General features: G+C 59.2%; 1 protein-coding gene across 1 annotated transcript in view; it reads right to left on the reverse strand.

Annotated features, from left to right (window-relative positions):
• ADAMTSL2 (ADAMTS like 2) overlaps positions 1 to 20048 on the reverse strand; it is a 38937-nt gene extending 18889 nt beyond the window's left edge. The window contains exons 1-10 of the mRNA XM_004423628.3: positions 19910 to 20048; positions 18068 to 18158; positions 17346 to 17488; positions 16375 to 16450; positions 15075 to 15177; positions 14396 to 14541; positions 14145 to 14268; positions 11219 to 11299; positions 8547 to 8722; positions 760 to 1108 (exon numbers count right to left, since the gene is read on the reverse strand). Of these exons, the coding sequence (XP_004423685.1) occupies positions 760 to 1108; positions 8547 to 8722; positions 11219 to 11299; positions 14145 to 14268; positions 14396 to 14541; positions 15075 to 15177; positions 16375 to 16450; positions 17346 to 17488; positions 18068 to 18157 (1288 nt within the window). The 5' untranslated portion in view covers position 18158; positions 19910 to 20048. The remainder of the gene's footprint in view (positions 1 to 759; positions 1109 to 8546; positions 8723 to 11218; positions 11300 to 14144; positions 14269 to 14395; positions 14542 to 15074; positions 15178 to 16374; positions 16451 to 17345; positions 17489 to 18067; positions 18159 to 19909) is intronic.
• Positions 20049 to 21486: the final 1438 nt, after the last annotated feature.

Below are 21486 nucleotides of genomic sequence, written 5' to 3' on the forward strand. Positions count from 1 at the left end.
GTGTCTTCCACTTGAAGATTCTGAGGGTCTTAGAAACGTGCACTCCAAGTTAGTGAGGGGATTCTTCCCAAGTCTGGTCCAGCCTCTGCTCCTCTGCAGGAGTGATGGTCCAAACCAACCCTGATGACCCACTCATGCCCCTGGGAGCACGTGGGTCTCGGGGACCGTGACTCTGGATTCACTGCCTATGTCTCTAGCCGTACCTCCTGCCACTTACCCTGGAATGTGCCCTGCCAGGCTGTCCCTCGCTGGTCCCCTCTCATCCCCAACCCTCTCCCACATCCTCACCAGCTAACTGTCACTTGTTCCCGAGCCCTCAGGGCAGGGGTCACCCTCCCTGAGAACTCCAGGTCCTCTCCCTGCCCCCTCAGCTGCCCATTATTCCCTTCCTGAGCTCCTGCCACTCCTTGCCATGCTGTCTGCCTGTCTGTCTGTCTCCACTGAATGGGCAAGGGCAAGAGCTCTGGGGTCAGATCATCCTCCAGCTCATCCATGGTGGACTGCGTGACAGAGGCCAGTCCCCCTCTTTCTAAGCCTCAGTCTCCCCATCTGTCAAATGGGGATAAGGGTGTCCACCTCTCAGAAAGGATGTAAAAGAGGACGTGTGTGAAGGGCCTGCACTGTGGCTGCCCAAGGACACCTGCAAGGAACTGGCACCTCCATCAACCTCTTCTGCAGGCTGCAGGGACTGAAGACCCTTTACCCAAGGCCCCTCTCCCTGGGAAGCCCCGGCCCCACCCCGCCCCTCCTCCTGGTTACCTCCGAAGCCCTTGCCCCTGGGGGGCCCCTCGCAGGCCCCGCCGCTGGCCTGCTCGCACACCTCGTTGGTCTCCTGGCCCTTGGGCAGACCCAGCTCCATCCCCGGGCCCAGGTGGCCAAACAGCCGGTTGTCCAGGCCCAGCCGCTCCGAGGAGGCCTGGCCGTAGAGGGAGCCGTTGTGCCGCAGGAAGCCCACCAGGTCGGCCCCGTCCAGCTCCTGGCTCTCTGCGCTCTCGGAGGCGGGCTCGGAGAAGCTGTAGTAGATGGGCTGGGGGCGGCGGGCGTCCGGCGGCTGCAGCAGCGTGTACTCGAAGGTGATGGAGGGGCTTTTGCCGTTCTGATTCCACACCTGAGGAGGAGGAGAAATGGGAGCCTGCCCCTTCCCCACTCCAGCCCCTTCCCCACAGGCCTGGTGTGGCTGCTGGGACCCATCGCCCACAAGCCCCTTTAAGACCAAAGCACTCCGGTGCCCGTGCTGCCAGGAGCCTTCCCTGCTGTGGCTCTCAGCTGAGTCCCTCCTGGGGACTCACCCTTGCGGACTCCTGGGGACTCACCCTCGACGGAAGAACACTGCCTGGCCCAAGGCTACACCCTGCCCCACCGGGCAGCCGTATGCAAAGACTGGCCAACGGGAGCACACCCAGGGAGCGGGCAGAGGGAGTGGTCCCCCCAAGTACAGGCAGTGGGGGGGACTGTGTGTAGAGAAGGTTTTCAAAGTAATAAAACCAACTACAACCCAACCCGCATTGTATCACCACTATGTGCTGGAAATCCTAAGTAATAATGGCAGATCACTCCCACCACCTTCCCCCCAGCACCTCCACTGCCGTCCACAGCTGGCGTGCCCAGGCCCCAGCCCCGGAAGGCCATCCAGCTGCAGAGCTGGCTGTGGGATGGGCTGAGTTTCTGCTGAGCCCCACTTCTCCCCCTGCCAGGCCTGCTTCCCCCTCCCCATGAGTCTTCTCAAGGTCTTTCCCGGGGACTCCAGCCTAAGTCAGCTGGTGTCAGGAGAAGTCCTAGGAAGCAGACTCTCAGCTGGGAGTGTGGAGCAGGATCATTGGCCAGCAGGAGCCACGGGAGCCCACGCTGGTGGTGCGTGGAGCTCTGAGACCCCATCAGTGGTGAACTGGGATGGGATACCCGCGGAAGAAAATGCGCTAGTGGGTACTGTGTCTCGAGTGTTTGGGAGTTGGCTGGCAGTGGGGTGGGCGCTGGAATGATAAGGGACTGTGGAATCCTGTGCAGGGGAGAAAGATAGTGAGGTCACCACCTAATGTCCACTTTAAGGCCAAGCCAGAGGGCCTGCTGGTATTACACAAGGACACTCTCGTGTCCTCCAGCCGGGGGGCCGAAAAGGCAGAAGAGAAGCAGAGGAGGCCGGCTTTCCCATCCTGCCAGGAGCCTGACAAGAGTGGGCCTGAGACTTGGGGCGTAGGGGTCTGAGCCAATACGCCTGAGAAATTTGAAATCTCAGATTCCCCTGAATCTTCTGGGCCTGAAAATGGCTCCTCCCCATTAAAGCCCCTGGCCCCGCCTGAAGATGGCACAGAGACCTCTGCCTTCAAGACTCCTCGGGCCTCCCTCAGGACTTGCCCAACCTCCTCTCCTGGCCACCAGGCCAAAAGCTCAGCTTAAGTCCCATCCTCACCAGTCAGGGGGGCCCTGGGGCTGCTCAGGGGAGAAGGGACGATACACTGACAGACCTATAGGACGAACCCACCGGAACTGGCAGAGCCCAGGAGAGTACCTGTGGGCCTGGAGCCAAGGGTCAGGGGTCAGGATCAAAGACAGCAGAGGATCAACCTGGATGAGGGAGAGTTTATCCATATGGGAGCACTCTCTTATGTTAAAGGACTTAGCACACTGGGAGAACTCTGGGAGAAAGTGCTCACACACCACTAGGATGGTTCTTGGAAACTTGGAGAAACTAAGATCCTCTACTAAGCAAAGGACAAGTGCTAGGACTGCTAGCAGATGATGGAAGAGTGAGGAAAAGACTGGAAGTTCCACCAGGTGACTCTTTTCTACAGGAGGGCCTGGAGGACATTCTGCTCCCCAGAGTGAAAAGAAATGTGATAGGAGGAGGCACCAACATCACTCAGAAGGACCGTGTTAGATGTCCTCACAGGCCAAGCCTGATGGCAGGAGATGCTATGTCACAACCAGACTCCCCACAATAATCAGAACAAGGGGGGCACAAGTATTGTAATAAGCAACAAGGTTGATATGGTAGCCAGGAGGCCTGACCCCCAGAGACCTTTGGACATGGCTGGTAGAACAAAGGACTCTCAGGGGGCAAATAGATTGGCCCAGAAAATGTGCTTCTCTGTCTGTGAGATCAAGGGTAGATGATCAGGAAGTGGAGGACAGCTGCCACATAAAAGCCACAATCCCTACCCAATTTCCTGGGCCTGTTTTCAGACCCAGAATCCACTGAGCAACAGATCAGCCAGGTCCCCAGGGAGAGGGATCCACAACCAGTTTACACGGTAATGATTTTCCCAGTTCTTCCCTAAAGATCCTACAGCCATTTACTTGGTTAACTGTTCACTGGAGAAAAGAGTAGACATTCTGGAGCCACAGTCCAAGTTGTCATTGTTAACTAGAAACACAAAGCATCATTATTGCCCCTCTGTTACTGTGAGAGCATGTGGCTGACAAGTAATGGCCCAAGTATGGCCCCAGTCTGGCTCACAGTACGTCCACCAGATGCCAGGCTCACCCAGTGCCCCAGTGCATAATGGGCAGCTGGCAGAACCCTCACGTTGGCTCCTTGACCTGGGGGGCAGGAGATACCATAGCAGGGACAGCTAAGTGGAAGCCTGTGAACCTGACCCCCAACTCCCTGCAAGAGAATAAATCAAAAACACTGTTGCATCCTGGGGGAAAACACAGAGATTGGAGCCAGTCTCAAAGACCTAAAAGATGCAGGGGTGGTGATCCCATCATATCCTCCATTTGATTCAACAGGTTGGCTCCTACAGAAACAAGACAGACCCAGGAGGACGACAGTGAACTGCTATAGACTCAACTGAGCAAGATCCCCAATTGCAGCTTTGTGACAGATATGGTATCTTTCCTAGAGCAGACCCACATGGCCTCAAGTCGATCACACGTGGCCCCTGATCTGGCAAATATGTTCTTTTCTCCCTCTATCGGGAAAGAGAGCAGAAGCAGTCTTCATTCGCATGGGATGGACAACAATATACTCTTACAGTTTTGACCCAGGGCTATGCCAACTCCTCCACTCCCTGTCAGAATACTGTCCAAAGGGGACTGGACCATTCTACAGAACAGTACACTGCTCCTCTGTATTGATGACATGTTATCAGACCAGATGAGCAGGAAGTGGCATGGGAGGACTTGGTAAAGCATACGTATTCCAGAGGGCCGGAGATTAACTCCCACTAAGATTCAGTGTCCTCCACATCACTGAAAATTTCAGGGTCCAGTAGTCTAGGGCATGCCAGGGCATCCTTTTAAAGTAAAAGGCAAATTATTGCATCTCATACCCTCCATCATGAAGAAGAATTTTGAACACAGCATAGTCCACATGAAGGAATATGGGTCCAACCCATATCCTGGGCAACATGAAAAGCTGCCAGCTCTGAGCGGCATCCTGAGGAGAAAGGGCTCTTTAGCAGGTCCAGGCTGTGGTGCAAGCAGCCTGCCACCTGAGCCGTGATACCCGGCTGACCCTACACTCATAGAGATATCTGTGGTGGGGAGGATGTCGTGTGGAGTTTCTGCAAGCCTTGATAGGAATATGATAATGTAGACCCCCTAGGGTTCTGGAGCAAGGTCATGTCACCTGCAATAAATAATTATACATTATCCGACAAAGAGCTCAGGCATACTACCAGACCCTACTAGAGATAGAACTCTTTGACCACAAGACATCAAGTGACCCATGTAGCCAGAGCTGAAGGTTATACATGAGTCCTGTCAACTCCACTAAGTTACGTGGTTGGGAGGGCCCAGCGGTGATCCATTATAAGATGGAAGTGTCACATCCAGGATTAGGTACAATCAGGGGCAGAGGACACAGAAAGCTGCATCAGCAGGTGATTCAAATTCCCATCACCTCAGACTCTTGCACTGCATCTCTCTCTCAGCTCACAGCTAGGGCTGCCTGGGTACCCTTACGATGAAGTCAGAGAGGAGAAAAAGGGCCAAACTGGATTCAGAGACAGGTCAGCTTGGTAAGAGGGTGAAGCTGAAAATGGGGTCTAGCTCACTAGAACCCTGTTAAGGGGCGGTCCTGAAAAACTGCAGTGAAGGAGACTCCTCCCGATGGGCTTCAGGCAGTGCAAGTGATGTGATCATCAATCTGTATGGAAAACAGAGTGGTCCAAGGTAAGAATATACACTGACTCATGGGCCATGGCAAATGGCTTGGCTAGTTGGTCCAGAGCCTGGATGGGAAAGATTTTAAGACCTGGGATGAGGACGTCTAGAGGATACGTGTGAATGGATCAATGGAGTGGGCATAAGATGTGAAGGTCTCTGCATCCCTTGTTAATGCACTATGGGATGGGCATGAAACAACTGAGTAATAGAATGGCTTTGCCAGTTGACACCAGGCCAGCCTGTGGCATTGGTCACCCCACTGATGGCACAATGGGTGCATGAATGGAACAGCCACGGTAGCAGGGATGGGAACCACGCACAGGCCCAAGAGATTGGTTCTCACTCACCAAGGCTGCTCCAGCTACCCCCACGACTGAGTGTCCAGCCTTCCAGCATCAACAGTAAGCCTGGGGTACAGCACCTTCCCTCGAGGAGACCATCAGCTATATGACGGCACATTGATTACATTAGACCCCTTCTATCCTAGGAGGGCAAGTGATTAATCTTATTCTGAATATAAGCTTGCCTTTCCCGGCCACAGGGCCTCACCACCCCCAATATCCAAGGGCTCTGAGAGTATTTGATCCACTGAGACGGGACACCACATGACATTGCATTGGACAAAGGGACCCATAGCTTGCCCATGACCATGAGATCCATGGGCCTACAAATGCTGCATCACCCAGAAACTGCCAGCCTGCTAGAGTGATGGCAGGTGAAGCCAAGGTGCAGTGTAGGGACAACAGGACCCTGTGGGGCTGGGGCCTTAGGGAACCCCCCATGATGCAACACCTACTCTGAATCTATCGCCATATTGTGGTGCTGTGTTCATTCCCGGCGGGCCTGGGAACCAAGAGGTGGGAGTAGCAACAGCTGTGAGTCCCAGGGACCCACTTAGGGATTTGGGGTTTCCCGTCCCTGCAGCTCTAGGGTCTGTGGCTCTAGAGATCCTGATTCCCAGGGGGAGAACACTTCTACCAGGAGACACAGCAAGAGCTTCATTAAACTGTAAGCTATGACTACCAGCTGGTCTGTTTGGGCACCTTGTGCCAAGAGAGCAGCGGCAGGGTCACTGGGCTGGCAGTGACATCTGCTCACCAGGGACAGACATGGATGCTTTGACCCTGGTGGCAGAGAAGACGTCTGGTTCCCTGCTGCTCCCATGGGCATCTCTTGGTATCCCCTTGTCCAATTTTTTTTGTGTGTGTGAGGAAGACTAGCCCTGAGCTAACGTCTGATGCCAATCCTCCCCTTTTTTCTTGAGGAAGACTGGCCCTGAGCTAATATCTGTGGTCCTCTTCCTCTACTTTATATGGGACGCCGCCACAGCATGGCTCAACAAGCGGTATGTCAGTGAGTACCCGGGATCCGAACCTGCGAACCCTGGGCCGCTGCAGCAGAGCACGCGCACTTAACTGCTTGCGCCACCGGGCCGGGCCCTCCCCTTGTCCAATTTTGATGGTAACTGGACAAGTGAGCAACCTTGGACTGGCATCCAGACCAGGATCCCAGACCCCCAGGTAAGAGGGACTGAGACACCTGGCCAGGTAAGCCACCTGGACCAGCAGAGGTGCTGGCCAAGGCTAGGGGAATCTGTAGTAGGCAGTGGAGGAGGGAAATGATGGGAGTCAGCGGCAGCCCCCAGACCAGCGCATTTCACCCCACCAGCCTTGGTGTAAGGCTCCCCAGGAAAGAAACCAACCGGAATTCAAGAGGGGCTCTTCCTACTGAGGGCAAACTCATTATGCAAAGCAAATGGACCTGAGCAGTACAAGGGATGCACTGGAGTGGGGGCTGTCGTGTGCCCTCAGGCCCCACCCTTTCGCGAGCTGCCTGGGGCAGAGTGGCCACAGTTCACAGCTGAGTCACTCCCCAGGAATTTCCCTCAGCCACAGAGAGCTGCCTCTCCCAAGGTCATGCCCTTCCCTCTGGGGCACACAGGGACTAGGCCAAACCCTGTGCCTCTACTGGAAACGACCCTGAGGGGCCACTGAAACCCCAGAGCTCCCGGTGGGAGCAGCCGAGGCTCCTGTCACAGCTGCGGCTCCTGTCACAGCCGTATCACAGCTCAGCGTCTCCCTCTGCCCCATCCTGACCCCTCACCCCTCACAGATGCTGTTCCTGAGACCACGCCCCCAAATCCTCCTGCACACAGACATGCATCTCAGAGTCTGTTTCCTGGGGACCTTGCCCTACAGCACAGCTCCTCCGCCAGGGGGTGAGGCCAGGGGGCCAGTCTGCCTCGGGGGCAGCAGCAAGGGAAGATGTAGAAATATGTGGCCCCACTAGATTCTGAGGCCACCCAGGGATGCTCTTCAGCCGAGAGGCAGTGTGGGAGGTGCAGGAAGCACCCGTAATTGGAGACCCCTCCAGCACAGCAGTTCAACAAACCACTGGCCCCGGCAACTGACTGAGCTGGGTTCAAAGGCCACTCGTGCCACTTCTGAGTCAACGCCTGGGCAAGTCACTGATCTCTCTGTGCCAGGTTGCTTCATCTATAAAGTGAGGATGCGATCACCCGCCACAGTGGGATTTGGAAATCCAAACAGCTCAGGGGGGTTGACTCTGTCCCCGCCAAGCCCCTCAGCCTCCACAAAAGCCGGCAGGCCTCAAAGAGCAGCAGAACTGCCCATCTGGACATCATCTGATCTTGGTGACAAGTCCTCTACATTTTCTCCGTGCTGGGGCACCAAGCTGCAATGGCGTTCATTACCAGACACCCGCCATGGGAAAACTCCAGCGAGCTGGGCACGACAGACCCAAACTCCCTCCTGCCCTCTGCTCACACCCGTGCCCTGCCCCCAGAAGCCATGAGCATCCTAGGGGGCAGGGCCAAGGTCTGGGGAGGGCCAAGGGCCACAACCCTGCCATGGTCCCTCAGCATTGAGGACCTGGCAGAAATGCCAGTGTCCAGGGTGCGGGGTAGGGAACTACACGGAGGGCATAAAACCCCAACTGTGGAGTGGGGAGTGGGTCCTGTGTCCCTGCACCTCCATCCAGCTGTCTGTGTTTAGCCTCCCCTGCAGATCCTGATGACCCGCACAGAACCTCCTGCTATGCCCATCCAGCAGGGGTACTAACAGCGGGAATGAGTGAATGAATGAATGAATGGTTACATAGTGAGAGGATGAGAGTGGGTAGTTGGGTGAGCGAGTGAATGGCAAATTGAATCAATGAATTAATGAGTAAATGGGAGGCTAAGTGAAGGAATTAGAATCTGAGTGAATGAATGAAGGAGGGCATGAATCAGTGAATGAATGAGTGAGTGAGTGAACCAATGAGGCACCCCCCAAGCTGAATGGAGACGCTGCCGCGTGCATGCACACTATGGGGCTACCACGTGGTGTCGCTGGCCCCAAAGCCCCCTGCCTGTTGCTGGCTTCCCTGGGGAAGCGGCACCCACAGCCCCTGCTGCCCGCAGCCCACGGCCCACGCACCATGACGTTCAGGCCCTGGTTGGTGGGCCCCTGTGCCACGATGTACTCAATGCCCGTCTCGTAGATGTCCATAGGCCGCCGATACTTGACCACCGTGCCGGCGATGTTGAAGTTCTTGGGGCTGTCCACCTTGAAGTTGCCGTTGAAGAAGTAGTAGCCAGCTTCATCTGCAAGAGCTGAAGGCAAGGCCGCCCAGTCACGTGAGCTGGACAGGCTGGAGGGAGGACAGAGGGGCAGGCAGGAGCAGCATCACGTGCTCAGGGAACCGTGGCCAGCCCGTCCCCGGGACCCTCCCCAGATACCCTGAAGACAGGAAACTCCACGTCGCGGAGGAGTCAGACGCTCTGTCTGCGTCCAGCCTGTGGCCCTGGCCAGTGAGTGCTGAGGAGGCGTGAATGAACTTTCCTATCAGCCTAAACTAAATAAGGGCTCGTCTAGACAACTGGAGATAGCTGGCCCGGGGCCCATTTTGTCCTGTCATTCTGGCTGCCACTGAAGGGCCTGGGGGCTGCGAGGTGATGAGCTAGCATCAGGACCAAGCAGCCAGGTCTTGACCAGGAGGGTCAGCACCTGGGGAAGGCACACACCGGACGACAGGTGTCGGCAGGTCGGGGCTGGGCCATCTAGCCTGGCTCTGCTGCAGACTCACCATGTGACCCCAGGCGAGTCGTCGTCCCCAGCTTCCCACCCAGACAATGGGGAGGTGACCTCAGTGCCCCTTCCAGGGTCCACACTGAATGATGCTGCAGACCTGGCTGGCCAAGAGGGCTGTCCCAGCGGCCCCAGCAGGCCCTTCCAGACCACCCCAAGCTGACCAGCTCAGTATTCTCACTGGGAACCATAACATTCTGCTGCCACGCTGGTGCAACCTGGATGGCCATTTGCCCCACGAATCCATTCTCCCAGGCATGGCTGACAGCAGCCCAGGGAACATTCTCTGTAGCCTTCTCTCTGAGGTGAGGTGCGGGTGGACACTTGGAACAGAGGATCTCAGAAGGATGGCCGCTCCCAGGGCCTGACTGCAGCCTGACGACGCCCAGACAGAAAGAATGTGCATGCAACCCCCAGCAGCCCGTCTCCCGCAGGCCCTGGAGGCTGGAACAACGGCCCAGCGCTGGTGTGACTGTCGGGGGCCGCTGCCCTCCCCGGGGCTGAGGATGGAGGGTGAGCGGAGGCGCTTGGAGGCACGGGGCCGGGGGCCAGGGTGAGGAGGCGGGCTCCACACGCGGGGACAGTGTGTCTTCCAGAGGTGTCCTTAGAGTCAGTTCCAGGGACTGGCCCCAGGGAGGGAAGAGTTCGGCGTCCAAGGCTCCTGATGCAACGCGGGCAGAGGAGCCGGGCAATTAATTTATTATCAGACAGACGCAACAAGCAGGACGTGTCTGCTGGAAAAATACCCTCAACGTAGTTAAAAAATTACAAGAATGGGAGTCCAAGCCGTGCGTGATGGAGCGCGTGCTGGGGCCTGGGTGTCCCCACCCGGCTTGCAGGTATGTGCGCGGGGTTAAATCCCGGCCCGCGTCCAAAACCTGCTTCCTGACGGTAACGACCTTCCTTCCTGTGGCTTTCCCCGTGCTCCGAGGCCGCCCCTGGCATTTCCACGCGTCTGCTGCAGCAACGACTGCTCTGCAGCCAGCTCTGGGAACACGGTGTTTCCTGGCCTCAACGCCCTCCCAGCGGGCTACAGAGCAACCGGCCTGGCGGAGGCCTGGGGCCCGCAGCGTGTAGACCTGCCGGGGCGGGGGCTGGAGCTCTGGGTCTGCAGCACTTGGAGCCCTGTGGTCTGAAGGGCTGAGAGCCTGGGCTGAGTTCTCCCTGGAGGACTTTTAGCAAAGCCTGACCCATCTCAGGTTCCCCTCAGAAGGGTGGGCTTCCCCCAACCAGTCCTGGCTCTCACGCAGCTGCCCTGAGACGCAGGGAGGTGAGCCAGCCACCAGGAACACCTTCCCACCCTGGGTCCCCGGCCGGTCTCACACAGGGCAGCTCCGAGGTGTCAGCATCTCCCTACCACAGCCATCAAGGCCTCAGGCCACCCTGGGGGTGCAGACAAGGCACATTGCCAGGCCAAGGCTCTAGCTACACAGGGACACTTTACAGAAATTGTCACCAACTTGGGGCCTCACTGCCTCAGCCACTATGCAAATAACTGCAGAATCCTCAAGTTGGAGGACCCCCGCCAAGGTACAGCTTCCCACCAGGGACCATCCAGTGGCAAGAACATCAACTCGCAAGTCACCAGACCTGAGTCTGAATCCTGCCTCTGCTTCTCGTTGCCCACGGCCTCCGACTGGCCACCTACTTCTGCTCACTGTGCCTCCACCTTCTCACCAACTGAGTCTCACTCCTCGCAGCCTGGGGGGTGGGGCCCCACCTCCACACCTCCAGCTTGTGCCTCAGCCAGGCTCTCCAGGGACAGGGAACTCACTACCTGATGTCACGACCCCTCCGTGGTCAAGCAGCTCCGAGGACAAGGTCCTTCCACACACGGGTGTGAGGTCGGCTTCCGTATGACCCCCACGTACACACACACACCCAGGTCGCGTTCTGGCTCCTAGGCCCATCCCTCTCCCGCAGGAAGGGATCCAGGGTCAAGCGTCCCTTCTACCCACACATTTTGCCCCGTGAGAACCACAAGCCCAGGTAAGGCAGCTGCCCAGGCCGCACGTACGCACCCAGGACGTCAGCGGACTTCTTCCGCTCCACGATCTGGATGTCTCGGGCACCGGCTGGGATGTGGGTCACCAGGGAGTAACCTGGGGGAGATGGGACGACAGTGACCAGCAGGTCTAGCTATGGCCACGGCCTCTCGATTGTAAAGGCACCTCTTGATGGCAGTCACCACCCTCCCGTGCTCCTAGTGGGTGAGGGGCACAGTCTAAGGGCAGCCCCACCCCCAGCAACCACACCCCCACCGGGCAGAGAGGTGAGTCCCAGGCCCTACCAAAATGCCCCGGGCCATCGGAGGGCTGACCCGCCCCAGGCAGGGGCCCAGGTTTACCTGGCTTCCCTGACGCTCAATGGTACCTGCCCAACCCCTCCCGAGGGACACTGCCACCAGGACCTTAAATCTGCCAGTCAAATGGACTTGGGTCCTACTCTGCCACGTATCACCGGGGTGACCCTGACTGAGTCGCCAGAGCCCTCAGGCCTCAGTTTCCTCATCCCTACACAGGGATAACGGCTCCCACTCTAGGCGATGTTGAGAGACTGCACAGCACAGAGCCTGGCCCCGAGGGCATCGTCACTATTAGGATTTTAAAAACCCGTCTTGTCACAACCTCACGTTGATTTTAAAAGCTTGCCACATTCCAAGATGCTGATGAGAAAGTATGAGGCCCGGCCGAGGTCAGCTCAGAGCCTGTCATCGACACCCCGCGTCAGGTGAGGGGCAGGCACAGAGACCACTAGGAGTCCCCCAACAAAGGGACCGAGGGTCCTGGGGGGCAGAGGTCTGAGGAAGGGATAGAGGGGTGGCTAGGGAGAAGGAGAGATTTAAAAGTCCTAAGATGGAAAAGTCTCCCGGGACAAGACAGTGAGGGGGGCTCTCAGACATCCAGGTTTGCTGTGGCTGTTGCTCACGTCACAGGTTCCCGTACGAGGACTGGCGGATCCCTGTGCTCCTGGCTGCCTGGTGAGCTGCTCCCACAGGCCAGCACCGCACGTCATCCTCTCCCTGCCTGCCACCTTTCACAGGGCACTGGAGACCCTGAGCCTGTCCCTCCCGGCCGGCAGCGGCTGGTAAACGTTTAACAACCGGCTCTTTTGGTGGGACAGTGAGAGGAGCTCTGACCCGTCCTACTGGCCAATTTCCGCGGTGTAAACACTGCCACCGCAGCCAGTTTCAAGCTCCCGCGTGCTGTCGCTGGGAGCAGAGGTGGGAAGAGGGGCACAGTGGCTCACCCGCTGCTGCGGCATCTCCACCGCACAGGTGAGACAGTTACAGAGGTAAGGCCATCAGGAAATGATGACTTTGTTTAAATACAATTTATTTAAATGTAGCTTTAGATACGTTAATTTTTAAATTAGCAACCAGCTCACGATTCCGGAGCATTTAATAATCGTCTCCCGCACCCTGCAGGGCCCTCCTACATACATTTGTCAGGGCAGAGTGTGGTCAGTGGTTAGGACCACAGATCCAGGAGCCAGGCTGTCTGGGTTCAGCCTCAGCTCTGCCACTTCCGGCTGTGTGCCCTCAGACTAGCTCCCTAACCTTGCCCTGCCTGTTTCTGCATCTGTAAAATTGAGCCAGAGGTAGCACCTGCCTTGTAGATGCTGCAGGGCGGGCCTGACCGGGCTCAGTGCACAGTAAGTGCTCGGTAGAGTAGTTGGTGCTGTTTTGCGCCAGCCTGCCCCCCACGCCAAGACTGCCATGAGGCATGAGCCCTGGCTACTGGGCCTTACTGCAGCCCGTGGTGCCTGGCACAGAGCAGCTGCTCAGAAAGAGATGCACTGCCTGCACGTTGCCCCTGCCGTCTCCGTGCCCCGGGTCTGGCAGGAAGCCCTGCGAAAGGAAGGGAGGAAGTGCAAGGCGCCTTTGCTTGCACCCCTTCGCACAGAGAGGCCTCCAGAGAAAGTGGTCTCGGCCCACCACACTCGCCACGCATTACTGAGACCACGTGCGCTGCTCTGCCCAGGGCCTTCCTCTCAAGACACCCCTCCTTTCTTTACCCTAACCCTCCTCAGTCCAGCACACCCATCCATGGCTCCCACGTCCAAGCCTTAACACTGACTCTGAAATTATCTCTCGTGTGGGGTAGGGGAGGCAGTTCCCCCCGCCGCCAGGACATGGCCAGGGTCCCAACAGCTGGGTCCACGGTGGCTCTGTTGGGGTTGGTTCTAATCCAGACTCTCCCGGCTCACCCTAAGCAGGCAATTCCCATTCAGGGCCTCAGTTTCCCCATCTGCTAAGTGAGTTTCAAGCTGCCCTGCCTTCCCCAATCTGGAGGCTGATAACCCAGTCTAATCCTAGCAGCATTTACTGAGACCAAGGAATGTATTCAGTCCAACGCTGAGTGTTGTAAGTGACATCCTTCCAAAAGTACAAGGTTCTGTCACCTGCACAGACCCCCACCCCTACCCCAGCGCCCGTGAGGGCTGGCCCAGAGCTGGTAGCAAACATCAGGCCAGGCGGGTGTGGCTGGGAGAACGGACTGCCCTAGGCAGGGAGGGCTGGCTCTGCATGGCAGCCTGCCTGGAGCTGGTGGGAGCCTCTGCACCCCTTCAGCCCTCAGAAACTCGGGTTTGAGGGTTAGACCCCAGAATCCGCCTGCCCAGACACAGATCTCATACTAGCTATGAGGATGGGACTCGTGCCTCAGTTTCCCCCTTGTAAGTGTGGTGTTAACACCTCCCTGCAGGCTGCTGCAAAGGCCAAGCATGATCCCCAAGCCAGGTGCACACTGTGGCACCTGGTATTTAGTAGGTGCTCAACAGAGAGCTGCTCGTTATTCCCAGCCAAAGGAGGCCTTCCAGAGCACCTGGCTGGCTCATCTGGGCACGGGCGGAGGCTGAGGCGGCCCAGGAGGGGAAGGACCTTTCACTCTGCAGGTGGGGACGGGCTCATCCTGGGGACCAGCTGCAGGCACAGGGAGCCCTTACCGAGGTGGGTGTTCCCCTTGCGGTAATTGCCTGTCACGTGGGTGCAGCTGCTACCGTCCCCCTGGCAGACGCCGCACTTGTCCAGCGTGTGGGTGGAGAAGAGCACCCCGTCACAGCCGATGGGCTGCAGAAAGGGAGGCGAGAGGGCTGCTGGGAGGGCGCCGAGGCCCCGGGCCGCCACCACCGCGGGGGCACAGGTGGGCGGTCGGCACAATGAGGCCAGTGGTACTTTTGCTACAATGTTTAACAACCTCACATTTTCCAGACACGCAAACCCCTCGCAGGTCGGTGAGCTTGCAGGACGTGCCGTCACGGGCGGGGACCATGAGCTGCCGCTGGCCGTCCACGGTGGTGCAGTGCAGGTCGCACGGCTTGCTGGAGATGTGGACGTAGTCATCTGGGGGGAGAGAGGGGGGTCTCAGGGCGGGGAGCGGGGGCCGGATCAGGGACTTCCCCTCTTCCTCCCACTGAGACAGCACCCACTCCCTATTGCACAGGTAGGGAAACTGAGGCTGGAGAGTGGAAGGAACTTGCCCAGGATGTCAGTGGCAGAAATGGACCAAGATGCAGGTGGTCTGGCCCAGTCCAGCCTCTGTGAGTTCCACCCTCTGCCTCCAGGGAGTGGGGGGCATTTCCCCCTCTGCAGGAGGTCTGAGCCAATTGACGGCTCTGGGCTGCCAGCCCTGGGCACCCAGCACCTACGCGGTGAGCAGGAGAGGCCAACTCATTTACACCGTTGCCAGAACTGCCTGGGACCTTCGACAAGACCCCTCCCTCTGGGCCTCAGTTTCCCCACCTGCCCAGGCACTGGACGAGGATATTCCTTCCCATTGTCCCCAGGAGGTGACCCATTGGGTGTGGGTCCTTCCAGGATGTGGAAGGGCCGCCCCCGCACTCTGTTCCCCGCTGGGTGTCCCCGGGCCTTGGTACCGGGGTAGAGGGGCTTCCACTGGTGCGTCCGCCCGTTGTACACGTGGGAATTGAAGGAGATGCACTGCTCCTCGCGGAAGCTCCTCCCGTCCGGCGGACACTCCTGGGAAGGGAGAAGACGAGGAGGGAGGCTCCAGGAGGAACTCGGCCCGACAAAGGTATTTTTGTCCCGGCTGAGCAGGAAGTGGCTGCAGCCCGGACAGCTGCGCCAGGGCCGTGGCCCATGGGATGGACTCTCCTTCTCTCTCTCCGTCTCACTCGCTCTCTGGAAGGAGCGAGGACAAGAGGAAGGGCAGCCACTGTCCCTCAAACACCCACATGTGCTGGCTCTCCTCACGCTCTGGGCAGGGTCCCTTCATCTCCTCACCACCCTGGCCTTCTCCCCAGCTACACAGTGAAGGGGAAGGGACACCAGGCTCTGGCTGTGCTCCCGCTGGCTCCCCACCCATGCTGCATCCTCGGGCAGAGGCTCAGCTGTGTGTCCACGGCTGTAGCCACAGCGCCTGGAACAGTGCACAGAGTAAGGTGGACCTGACTTCATAGAAGAAGTGCCCACTGGGCAGAGGGAGAGGCCTTGCTGGGGCTGGAACCTGGGCTGGGGTGGGTCTCCCTCTGGAGCTCGTGAGCGTCCAGGTGGGCAGCTGACCCGTGATGCCAACACGGAAGATATAGCCACTGGCCTCCCTTCAGCCCCTAACTCCCTGCACCTGTGCACACGCGCAGACACACGGACGCCAGGACATGGGGACACAAGCAGAGACCCCAACAGCTTGCTGTCTCTCTGCCCCACGCCCCAGAGTTTGTGTTCAGATTGGCTTTGGCCCCACTGATTGCTGCCCAGAGGCTGGACGAGAGTTGGCGCCTCCCATCCAGCCCCCACCGCCTCGGTGCCTACTCATGGTTAACAGGAATCCGCAGAGGCTAAGGGTGCCTGAGCTCACGGGGGGCTGGAGCTGGGCTGCTGGGGGACTGTTTCACAGGTGGGGACTGTCAGTCTCCCAGCGAGCACCTGGTGCAGAACTTGTGGGCAAAGGGGGGCTGCAGCCAGAGACCTCAGACCTTGAGGCCACACTTCAAGCTCACCCAGCAGAAGCGAGGCCTCCTCATCCCTGCACTTGCTGGAGCACAGGGTGGGTGCCACAGATTTGATTTAATGAATGAAGGGGGAGCTCTGAGCCTGGCCTTCGCCATCTGTCTCTTCAACAGGACGTAAGGGGCAGGCCAAGGACGGAGCGTCCGGAGGGCCCAAGGGCCACCAAGAAGACGCCCTGAGACCTGCCAAAAGGGGGGTGGGCCTCACCTGCACACGGCACAGCTGGTACCGCTTGGACGTGCCCGTGCAGGTCCTGTTCCCAGTGCCAGTGACAGACGTCCTCCTGGTGGGAAGATGCGGGCTCTGAGCTAGGGCTGCGAGCTGCAGGCCCCAACCCTGCTCCTACTCCAGATTGCCTCTGGGCTGGCCCCTCCAGGCTCCCTGATCCCTCTGACCGAAGGGTCCTTCCTTCCCACTCACCCCCACCGTTCCACCAGAGCCCCCTCCTTGTCTCACACGTATTCAAGTCATCAGAGGGTGATTCCCAGCCCCTTCCCAGGGGAGGGCCATATCCGAGTCACCTCTGTATCCCCAGCACATCGCACGGGGTCTTAGTACACAGAATTAATAATAACGACAACATTTGCCATGTACCCGGCCCTGGGCTAAAGTGCATAAATACATTGTCTACTGTGTTCTCAGAACGTCAGGTGGGCTCTAGCATGATCTTCACTCCACCAATGAAGAAACTGATGCTCAGAGAGGTTAAGTGACTTGCCTGAGGTCACACAGCTAGGAAGTAACAGAGGCAAAATTTGAACCCAGGTCTGCCTGACAGTAACCACCCCACCATATGCTTTTCCACATGTTTATTTAACACGGTCTTCAGAAAAGAAGGCCAGGGTGGGCCTCACCCCTCATTGAAAGAGCCCTAGAGATGGATCCTGCTTTCTCATGAAAGGGCTGTCCCCAACGCCCCAGAGCAGGATGAACCTCGGGACACCATGGCCCAGGACCCATCAGGAGTCACGTCCCCAGCAGAGGTCCATGAAAAGACTGAGTCGCTGACCTGGCCTGTGCTGCCTCAGACTGAAGACCCCCTCCCAGCCTGAGACCCCCACCCATCACCCACTGCCCCAGACAGAAGGCCAGGCTGCCCCCCTCCCAGGCCTTCCTTTCCTGTCCTGGCTTCCCCACCCTCACGCCAGCCCCTCAGGGCCACCTGCATGCCCCCATACCTCTGCTGCAGGCAGTGCCGCTCCTGGGACGTCACCCCAGCCCCGCAGCTGCGAGAGCAGGCTGTCCACTTGGTCCACTCCCCCCACCAGTAGGCGGTGGCGTCGGCGCCCCCCTCCAGGCTGTTGGACGTCGGGCTGTTGTCCTGGGTGAGAGTCCCCACAGATGATTAGAGAAGGCTGGAGCACTGGGCAGCCCGGGCCGGCCGTCCCGGGGCCCTGAACAGGAAGACACAGCCCCCTGGATGGCCGCCGACCAGGTCACTGGGAAGCCTGGGCTCAGATCTCCGGGGCAGTCTTGGAGGGACCTCCCAGGAAGCTGTGGGCCTTGGGTTCTCCCGACCTTGAGATCTGGACCCTCCTGGGAGCTCAGTGGGATCCTGAGGCTGCACCTGACCGTCCTTACTTCCTTTCTCCCCTGAGCCCAGGGCCCCACCTGGGTCCTGCAGGACACGAGCCCACTGCGTCTCCACGTCTCACTCCAGGCCCTGGCTCAGAAGGAAAGCTCTCAGCCCCCTCAGCCCTGTCCTGCCAAACCGGTAAGGGTTCCACAGCAGCAGAGCCCCCTGCATGGGGGCTGGTCTGATGGGCTTGTAAGACATGTTCCTGGGAGCTGAGACGGGCTTGGGGAAGGTATCCCGGGACCCCTGGTCACGTGCCCCACACCTGTCACACAGCCCCTCCCACATCAGCCCATCTGGGTGAGGGACATGCTCCCCACTCACCGTGGCCCCAGTGGACGCCGCACCCCCAGCCACGAGTACTAGAGCCAGCAGGGACCAGACCCAATGTGAAGGCCACAGTCTGCCGTCCATCCTAGGAAGCAAGGCCACTGTCACCACCAGGCCAGGCCCAGCTCCTCTGTCAGCTGACCAGGGTCCGCTTTAGGAAAGAGCCCTGGGGCTCCCCCAGTGCCGAGGCCCAGAGGTGATCTGGGATCGGTTAGTAGTGGCTGCCTGGTGGCCCTGTTGGGAGGGCTCAGTGAGTGATTAGAGATGCCTGCCACAGGCTTGAGATACAAGGGTGGTGGTGTGTGTGCTAAGTCTTGCCACTCCTGATCTGAGCACATGTGGGGACGTGTGCCACGCTTTGCCTCTGAATACCTGAGCTCCCAGGACAATGCCTGTGGAGAAAACCGGGGACAGCTGAGGAGGCTGTAGGCCCAGGCTTCGTCCACCGGATAAAGGAGCCGAGGACCAGGACTGGGCCATCACCTTGGCCTAGAACTGGCCCAAGCAAGAGCACTTTGGGATTTTTACCTGCTCAGCACTTGCTGACCACGTGGGAGAGTGACCCTGCCCACCGGCCGTGTGGAGCTGCTGGACAGGTCCATGGATGCCACGGGCTCTGCCAGGCCCCTCCCTTCCCTGGCCACAGCTTTCCCCCTGCCCCTGGGGTGCTGGGCCTGGGGCCCGCGGGGAGCTCAGGCCGGTCAGAGCCCGGGTATCTCTGCCCCCACCCTCCAGAGGGAAGATGCACAGCTTGTGCCCTAGAGTGTGGTGTGTGGTGTGCTCCTTCCCGACAAGTCAGCACCCCAGCCCAAAACACTTGACCTCCCTGCCAGGGGTCAAACCGAGGGGAACCTCCAGCCTCCTGGGCCCTCAGCCTCCCCCGTCTGCTTCCTCAGCACAGACCCCTGCTCCCCAGAAGGGAGGAACAGGGGCCTATAGTGGCCTCTGTCCAGGGTTTGTCGCAGGTTCTGAGTGTCACTTGCCAGTGACTCAAAGAAGGGGTTTCAGAAACCACCAAGCCCATCCCCCTGGAACCCAGAAAGGGAAGCCAACTTGCCCAAAGCCACACAGCAAGGTGGCTGACGAGTCCCCAGACCCCAGAGCAAACCTGGCTAATTCCAGGAAAAGAAGGTGCAAGAGTCCCCCCACCCCCGCCAGCCCTGATGCCAACTCCAAATCTGCCCCGCCTCTCCTCCATCAAACCCACCTTTCCTTGCAGCTTAAGCACCTGCAGACTTTCAGGAGCTACACCAACAACACCCTTGCACCCTAAGAATGTCCCTGCCCGGGCAAGACAGCAGTACCCCCTGGAGTGTGGAGACCCCCCATCTCACCAGCTGCCTGCCTGCCAGCTCCCGGCCCTGTCTGCCACCCCTCCCCCACAGGCCTCCATCTGCATCCCCCTCCAGCCTCACACAAGCACAGAGCCCCCCTCAGCCATCCCATTGGCTAATTGGTGCCCCTGCTCCTGCCTGCCGCTGAAGACAGGTGCTGAGCCGGCCTCACACTTGGTTTTCATTAAGGCTCCCAGACACCGCTGGCTACAGGCCAGGCCCCGCTCACGCGGGATCCATCCCTCCCTCGGGTCCAAAAACAGCCACTGGCCAGCGGGAGAGGCTTGCCGGGCAAAGAAGAACTTCAGGCGCCCGAGGCTGGGAGCCGAAGGCCCACTGTCGCCGCATTTTGAGGGTCTGGACCCCTCCCCACGAGCCCTCCTTCTGTTATGTAACAGCCCCCTGAGGGGGCTGGGGGATGCTCTGCCCCTAGCCCCCTCAGGGCTGCATCTTGTGTCCTGGGAGGGCTGCAGTGGGAAGCGGACGGGTCAAGGTGGCCTACCTGGCCCGGGGTCAGCAGGTTGTCCTTCTGGAGAAAGGGGCCGAGCCGCTGTGGGCAGGCGGCGCCAGGTGCACGGGCAGGGGGAGGCTCGGAGCACAGAGAGCTGCGGGCTCTGCTTCTCTCCCTTCCTCCTCCTCCCTCCTGCCGGCTCCTCCACTTCAAAGAGCACCCACGAGAGGGGGTTCCCAGGGAGGCGCGCAGCCCAGTGGCGGCTCTGCGGCGCGGCCGCCTTTATAGCTGTCAGGCAGACAGGGAGGAACTCACACTTCCCACCAGGCTGCTCCCCCGCCCGCCGCCGGCCGGCCTGGCGCACACTTTAACCCGCTCCGCGCCTCTGGAGCCCGGCCAGGCCGGCCCAGCTGCCTGCTGACGGCTGCCGGCAGCGGCCCAGGAGCAGCGAGCGGGGAGGCCGCCCTCCCGGGTCCAGAAGTCAGGACCGTGTGTCGGGGTGTCCAGACAGTGCAGCCAGGAGCCTGGGGTCACGGGGGAGGCTGGCAGTGGTGAAGGTGAGCCCCAACCCCCGCCTCTCCGATTTCTGCCTCCAGAGGGAAGAAGGGGGCCCAGTCTTGGACACTCCCCAGAATGGAGTCTGGGGTGTATAAGGCGTCCAGGCTGATAGCTCCACTTTACAGATGGGAAATGTGAGGTCCAGAGGGGACACCATGCTCCAAGGTCACCCAGCCAATCACCCAGAGATTCTCCTGGGAAGCAGAGGCGCATGCAGGTGGAAGGACGGAGGGAGGTCCAGTGAGGGATCAGCCAAGGGCTCCAGGGAAGGAACAGAAGTGCCCACGGCCTGCTGACCAGACAGCCAGAATGGCCAGGGCCAGTGGGGAGAGGCGTGGGGAACTCTGTGCAGATGTTCAGCACAAGCTTGGCAGGGTGTAGCGGCCTGGCTGGGCCCGGGCCAGCTGGGCAGCTCCTGGCAGGCCAGGCGTGGGGCTCCAGGCCTGTGTTCCTGCTGAGTCAGAGCGTGGAGAAGAGCACGGGGCAAGCAGCACGCGCTCCAGCCCCCGGCAACCCAGGCAGACCCAAGACACTGCAAGCCGCACCCAAGCAAGGCCGGGCACCTGCACCTCGCAGGCCAGGCTCCCCAGCGCCTGCCTTCCTGGAGTACAGAGGCACCTCCAGATGGTGGGGGCGGAAGCAGGGCCACACTTTGTAAGGTCGTCTGAGCCATTTCGTCCATCCCCCTGCCTCTGCGCCACAGATGTAGGCCCACAGCGGCACCTGGAAAACCCTCCTCTTCCCCTCCATCCTTCATGCTGGAAGGGACTGTGACAAGCTCCTTCAGTTGCCCCCATGACGACCTGAGAATGATTCCACCCCTGGGTGAATTCTGCCTTGTGTCTGGCCACCGATAGGAATGATTGGGTAGGAATAACAGTAGTAGAAACAGCAATGCCCACTACCCTGTACTGAGTTCTTCCTAGGTGCCAAGAGTTATGAGGGCAGCATCTTTGTTATCCCCATTTTACAGATGGAGGAACTGAGGCTCCAAGCCTGTGGAGTGACGCCCAAGGTCACACATCTAGTAAACAGCACATCAGGGACCCGGCGCTCTTACTGATCACATG

The sequence above is a fragment of the Ceratotherium simum genome, chromosome 29 (genome assembly GCF_057802395.1).
Source record: "Ceratotherium simum simum isolate JZ-2026a chromosome 29, ASM5780239v1, whole genome shotgun sequence".
NCBI lineage: Eukaryota > Metazoa > Chordata > Mammalia > Perissodactyla > Rhinocerotidae > Ceratotherium > Ceratotherium simum.